This window comes from Echiichthys vipera (genome assembly GCF_963691815.1).
Source record: "Echiichthys vipera genome assembly, chromosome: 2".
Taxonomy (NCBI): domain Eukaryota; kingdom Metazoa; phylum Chordata; class Actinopteri; order Perciformes; family Trachinidae; genus Echiichthys; species Echiichthys vipera.
This window is the reverse complement of record NC_139827.1, coordinates 33,284,160-33,291,471: the sequence shown is the minus strand read 5'-3', so window position 1 is coordinate 33,291,471 and position 7,312 is coordinate 33,284,160. Positions and strand designations below refer to the sequence as shown.

Genomic DNA, 7,312 nt, shown 5'->3' with positions numbered 1-7,312 from the left:
ACCCGTGGCCGCTGCCTCAAGGACCTTCAGCCTCTTTACATGGGTGAATGGATGGATGGATGGATGTTTTAAACTATTTTTCCAACCGCAACAACAGATGGATGGATGGATGGATGGATGTTTTAAACTATTTTTCCAACTACAATGACGAGTGGCTGAGCATCGCTCCTGGAGACAGAGGTGCTTGCTTATCAATGCTGCTGCAACACTTTCCAACTGAGCAGCAGTTGGGTATGCTGTGTAGCAATACATGGTCTTTGGCAATCTTTCAAGTGACTTGTGTTTTAGTTCTTTTGATACTTTAAGGTATATACCCTCACTCATAAACAGCAGATCTGCTTGCCTAAGTCAATACTCTACAGCAACAGAAAAGGTTGGGCTATGGAAAAATTCTGGCCACTGTTTCTGTTGCTCCAGAGGTGAGTGTGAGAGTATCTCTGTTTCTGCTGAACTGGGTGTGTCACTGAAGACCTCATCAGATGAGACAGGAACCAGCTCTAGGACACGGATGACTTTGATGGTCTCTCTGGAAGTTCTTCAGTATCTGTCAGATTGCATAGTTTGTTATTGAAATCAGGATCTTGGTATTGAAGACTGGTTATAATGAAGTCCCAGTGATTCTTTAAGCTTGCTTATCAAATCCTCAACTGTAGAGTGTCTTGTATTTAGGACGTTTCTTATGTCCGCCTCCGTTAGAATAACCCTCAAAGGTTATCTTCTGGTTTGCAGTCATCTTGGGAATAGAAACAATATGCCAGTAAGTAGTTTGATTGACTGTGCTTTACCATACAAAACGTAAGATAAAGGAGGGGATATATGGAGCAGCACAGTAAATCTAGGTATGACAGTGTTCTGTGTGTGTCGGCATGAAACTGGACTTGCTGGTGACGGTGGCAGAGAGGACGACACTGGACAAACTGCTGTAGGAGGAAATAAAGAAGACAGAAGGGAAGGAGTGGAGGCCACTCATTGTGCAATTAATAACCTACTCTTACACACCTGGAGACTTATCTTCTTTTCTTTGTGCAATAACTTTATCCACCACTTAAGTTCAATAATTTAATCTTGCTGCTCATTTCTGTCATATACAGTTGTACATATTTATCTTATACATTTCCTCTACATTTAACTTATCTGATCTAACTTTCTGTGAATTTATTTGATCTGTATTCTTACACCTACCTCATATATTGTTGTACACCCTGGGTTTTCTGGTGAATCTTTGCTAGGTTGACCTTAAGTGTATTAGTGGAGTTGAATGTGCACACACATTGTTGGTGTACGCAGGGAAATGGGACAGTTCTACCATAGTTTCCGTGTTTTAACCTATAATGTTGAAAAGGTAACCCTTTTTCTCACACATAACCTCATAACATCATGCACAGGTTCGAACAGTAACCTTACACAGGAAAAAAAAACTGTGTTGACAAGTCGTCTCAAAGCTTTTGGGTACCTATTCAAAGTTCCTACACAGATAACAATAGTTATTTTACATACTACCTGTTCCTCTCGGAGTAGGTTGTTTCCTGGCCAGAGTAACGTTAGTCTGCAGCAGCTCATCCCACCAAGTGTAGAGCACCGTGGACGCACAGTTACGCGTATGTTTAATTAGAAACAAAATCTGGGTTTACATTGCAGGAGCATGGATTCCCCACCCCTATATATATATATATACGGTATATATATAGATAGATAGATAGACAGATAGAGTCCAGGCCGAGTGGACGAAGAAACGTATTAAGAACGATGGAGAAAAAAACTTTGTTTTCGATCAGGTGGACACAAGAGTGTACCCTGAGAGGATTAAACCTGACGAAATTGTTGACAAATACAACACAAAGGCCACTCAGGTCCACTCAGCCTCTCTGCCCCACTATAACCAGTCCACTCAGCCTCTGTGTCCCACTATAATCAGTCCACTTAGCCTCTGTGTCCCACTACAACCAGTCCACTCAGCCTCTGTGTCCCACTATAACCAGTCAACTTAGCCTCTGTGTCCCACTACAACCAGTCCACTCATCCTCTGTGTCCCACTATAACCAGTCCACTCAGCCTCTCTGTCCCACTATTACCAGTCCACTCAGCCTCTGTGTCCCACTATTACCAGTCCTCTCAGCCTCTCTGTCCCCCTATAACCAGTCCACTCAGCCTCTCTGTCCCACTATAACCAGCCCACTAAGCCTCTCTGTCCCACTATAACCAGTCCACTCAGCCTCTGTGTCCCACTATAACCAGTCCACTAAGCCTCCCTGTCCCACTATACTGCTCATTTTGATTGTCCCGTGGAGTTGCCCTCTTCTCCTCTCAATCCCCAAAAATACACATTACTCCTCTTTCTTTTTATATGTCGCTCTATCTTCTTACATCGCCCCGACCCGTCGTCCGTCTCACTGTCCCCCTGTACTTCACCATCCCACCTCTGAATCAGCGGTCTGGTGTAACTGGACACTCTGATGCTGTGACTTGTGACCGAGTCATTCCTGGATGTTGTCCAGACTGACTGAAATGAAATATTACAAATAGCTAAATAACGATATATGAATTCAAATGGAGTATGGTTAATGCGTTGTACATTCTCTATGACACAGCTTTAGCCTGATAGTTCTATATCCTGCAACAAGTGCTAGATGCTTTTCATTTGTTGGTGAACTATTTATTTAGGTATGCATTTCAGACAGTTGGGGGGGAGGGGGGTTCAGTGTGTCTGTGTGATACAGAAGAAGGGGGTAATGTGTATGTGTGTGTGTGAAATGACAGAGAGGGAGAGGGAAAAGAGGGGAAGCAAGGTCAGAGCTGTTCAAATGTGTACGATGCTGGCTGCATATGGAGTAGTGTCAAGTGCAAACAAACTCAAAGTTTAGTGTTTTGTTGGGACTTTGTAGATGCTGGAGGCAGCCTTTGAAGGTCTCACATTTTGGATTACTTCTTTATTTTGCTCTTCTGTCTTGGATTTTTATTCTTATTTCATCCTTCATTTGAATCTGTAATCACTGGATCTACGAAAAAAAAAGGAGATCCAGAGCATCCAGAGTGGTCTGGAGATGCAGAAGACCAACGAGAAGAAGCGAGCAGCTCATCAGTGAGTAGTAGGGTTAGGAGAGAGAAAAATAAAGTTAGTCAAATGGAATAACCTCTTCTATGTCTAAAATTTAAAGAGAAGCATTCAAGGTTGAATATGGAGAATGAGCAGAAAAAAAGAATCAATAGCCTTGACTTAAATTTGAGCTATTAACAAGTTTTACATGCACTAAGATGTTAATAGATGTGAACAGAGAGACTCTAGCTGTGAAGCAAAACGATATGAGAATTATTTTCCGTCTGCCGTTTTGATTATATTATTGACATGTTTTTCACAGATGAATACTTTTTCCCATTTGGTGTAGACAGCTGTAATGAAGGCTTATCATATGAGCCTCTCTCTTGTCAGCATGCTTCAACATTCTCTCGCCTTCTCTCTCTCTCACACACACACACACACACACACACACACACACACACACACACACACACACACACACACACACACACACACACACACACACACACACACCCAAGGCATGATTGTCGACAGCAGTTAAAACACTTATTACTGAAGGAAGCTATGATGCTAATGCCCCCTCCAACTTCAACCCAGTGTCAGATAATGCTTATCAATGTCTAAACACAAGCTGTGACAATATTTCTGTACATTAAACCTTGGCCAAACGTTGAGTGCCTCACACATGGTAATGTCCAGTACACTGAACTCTGGCTTTGTATGGTTACCTTGTTAGAGTTTTTCCCCTAATATTTTACAGTTTTTGTCATTTGCTTGTACACATTGGTCCCGAAGAGGTTACGTTTTGAATACAGCTCGCAACAGATCTCAATTGGCCAAGATTAAACATTTTGTTTGCAAAAACACTCCCAAAATATATAACACATGCAAAATGAAACATCTCTGTCAAACAACACAACTTGTGGACAAATGAATATTCCTTCTGTTCCCTCCCACAGAGAAAAACACAGGAATATACACATTAATACTACATACAGTACATAAACATACGAACATGCAGTAGTTGATGCTGTTGTGAATCAGGGACCTTTAGGTTTGTAGTCAGCTTCTTTTTTTTTTACAATGATTATAAATGTTTTAAAGTTGCCAAACCCCCCACTACACACTTAATACACTTTTCTCAGACAGGCATTAACATTTTCTCCCATTTCTCTCTTGTTTAAACACTCTCAAAGTTCAAACCTTTGTAGAAAAATAAGTACAGTATTATAGAAGAAACCAAGATCAAAACCTGTTTTCCGGCCCAAACATTTGTTTCATTTGTCATAAAGCTGCTTGGCTTTTGTGCGGATAATGTTAGTATCCAGCATAATGTTCTTTTTCCTGGAGTCACTGATCCACAAAGCTACAGCAGACTCCATCCCTACGATTGTCTTGTTGCGGACAGTTCTTCCAGTACCTTCCTTTCAGCATGTCCAGATGTCCAAGTATTGGGCGATGGTTAGCATCTTTCTCTGCCTTCTAGGTGGGACCGCAGGTGTAGGTGCCTTTGTACTATGCACTGTAAAAAAAAAAAAAAGAATGCAAAATTGCACTAAATAATCCACAAAACTGTGAGGCTGCAAAGGTGAACCTTGTTATAGCAAGGGACAACTGTAATCTCAACTTCTCCATGCTGCCTATTTCTTTTTCATCTCCACCATCACCTTTTGTTTGTTTCAAATTTTTTTTTTGTTTCTCTGTGTAACTTTAGAGGGAAGTAAGTGACCCGAGGGTCAGGCTGAGCCAATCTGATTTAACAAAATTGGAGCATTGAGTATTAAATTGGCAGTCTGGCCCGGAAGTCAGACTGGGCCAGAAGTCAGACTGGCTGGACTTTCAGTCAGTCTGGCCTAACTTCCACATTGTTTGGATTATGAAAATTATTTTAATAACATTTGATCGTAGAGTTAGAAAGATTATGTGTGCAATATTTTGTGCTGATGGGACTCTCGGCCTAGGACGAGTTTGCAAAAGTAGGTTTTAAATATTTTTTGCATGGTTTGTGTGTTTTTTAATTTTTTACGTAACAGCACCAACTTATTTCCAATTGACGTCTAATTTTTCACAGAGCCTCAAGTTACCATGGAGAACTACCAATCCTGATTATTGCTGAGATATACAACACTTCCTGTTTTAACATACAGGAAGTTCTTCCTTTCTAACTAGACTTGTACAATTCTTTTGATAACTTTTCTTCAAGATGATTGAAGGATAAATACTGCAAAGTTTCATAGTGATCGGACACTCAGCCTAGGAGGAGTTTGAAAAAATAGGTTTTTCGTTTTTGGGGGATTTTGTGCAAAAATACTAGGCCGAAATATGCCCTGGTCTGTATCCTGAGATTCAGCGCCTTTTGGAAAACATATGGATGTAAGAGCGTATGAGAATGACTACATTTCAAGACACCTATGTGACGTCACATCATCCAGTTTTCCCTCCACTTCTTACTTCTCAACTCTGAGTGCTGCAGAACATGGCTGTCACAAAGTCTTTACTCGTGGTGAAAACCACTACAAGTCAGGACATTTAGAAAGTTTCAGCTACGCCATGGGGGAGATGGTTGGCGTTGTTCACGCTGGTAGGCATGACTAGAGTTACAAGATTTCGGTGAGTATCTCCACTAGCTAAGTTAGCTAATTGCTAGTGCTGTAGTGAAGCTCTTGTCCCAGTATGGTATTACTACTTCTACTTAAGTAAAAGGGGAATGAGTACTTCTTCAGCAAGTAACTCTCTGACTCTGTTGTGGCACGTTACTATAATCATTAGTTCATTGAAGCTGTTTTAATGGTGACTTGGTGCACGGTGCTCACTCAGGCCCACAGTAATATTAAAATACTTTAGATTTATGTACACCGTTACTGTAAATAATTTATTGTATTGAGTGTCCATTTCATTATAATATCCAGATTTATCATAAATAATTCAACATGCACGTGTACTTTAAGTTCTGTTAAAGAGCTGTGGAGGTTTGGTCCAAATTCTTTGACACATTTGAGCGTTTAAAAATGTACTTAAAAGTAAAGCAATAGTTACTTTCCATAGTAACTAGTTACTTTTATCATTTGTAACTCAGTAACTAATTCAGATACTTTTTTTTTTACTTTTTAAAGTAACACGCCCAACACACTTTTATTTTTCAGAATATTCAGATGACTCTGGACGCCCACAGACTACTTTACGACAACCTTTCCATTTTTCATTTAATTTCTCTTCTTCTCTTCATAGTCATCCACTTGCATGTACATCCACCCTTCATCCTGCTTCTCCTCCTTCGCCTGAGACGCCTGACTGATATTTTAGCAGGTCTTTCGTGTCAGTATATGTTGATCAGCTATCCAAGGCAACACTTGATCCAGACGATGTAATTAAGTCATTCATATGACTCAACCCAGGAATGTTTCCTGGGTGTAGAAACAAGTATCAAGTGGGAACTTGAGGGCTAATCCCCAGCATGTGGTCCATCCTGAACATGACTAGATATGTCAAGTATTCGCAATGTCAGTGGTTTAAGTCTGGAGCCTAAATTCATCAAACATCTTGGAGTCAATTCTGACAATGAAACTGAAACTTTCACACTGTGCTAGTGTGCTTGTGTACGTGTGTCTGCAGACTATTCTCAACAACAAGTTCATATGATATCTTATGAAAATGTAAGCACAAGAATTTGTAGGGTAGCATACGAAATATGACGGAATCTTGTATAGAACACTGTGAAATGTTGAGCCAAACACGACCATGGCAGTTCCATTTAGGCAACAAAAGATGACGGTTAAGTTGAGGCACCAAAACGACTTGGTAAGATTAGAAACAAGGTTGTGGTTAAGCTTAGTACTTCTTTGACACAAACGCCGGTCCCCCAGGTAAAGGTCCTGTGTTTTTGGGACCTAGATTTTAGTGCTCACCTGATTTCCTGTGCGTGTGTCCATGTGTGAGGAATGTGGTCAGAGAAAAGCTGAGTTCCAACTGAAATAAAGTTATTACCATAGCAGATCAGCACATGAATAAAAGCTCGCTCTCTCTCTCTCTTTTTTTTTCTCTATTACACACACACACACACACACACACACACACACACTCACACACACACACACACACACACACACACACAAACACACACACACACACACACACACACACACACACACACACACACACACACACACACCGTGCAGTGGCTAGTGCTAATAAAGTTCAACCCCTGACATTCAGGTTAAGAGGAACCAGGAGTGCAAGCTCCTTGCAGAAACAGATGACCACATTGCAGCCATTTGA

At 40.8% G+C, this 7,312-nt stretch overlaps 1 protein-coding gene across 2 annotated transcripts in view; it reads left to right on the top strand.

The window, feature by feature from the left end:
• Window positions 1–2,753: 2,753 nt before the first annotated feature.
• Window positions 2,754–7,312, top strand: part of LOC310957397 (uncharacterized protein) — a 38,164-nt gene continuing 33,605 nt past the window's right edge. For both annotated transcript variants that reach the window (XM_083927945.1, XM_083927944.1), the window contains exon 1: window positions 2,754–3,079. In XM_083927945.1, the coding sequence (XP_083784071.1) occupies window positions 3,042–3,079 (38 nt within the window). In that variant the 5' untranslated portion in view covers window positions 2,754–3,041. The remainder of the gene's footprint in view (window positions 3,080–7,312) is intronic.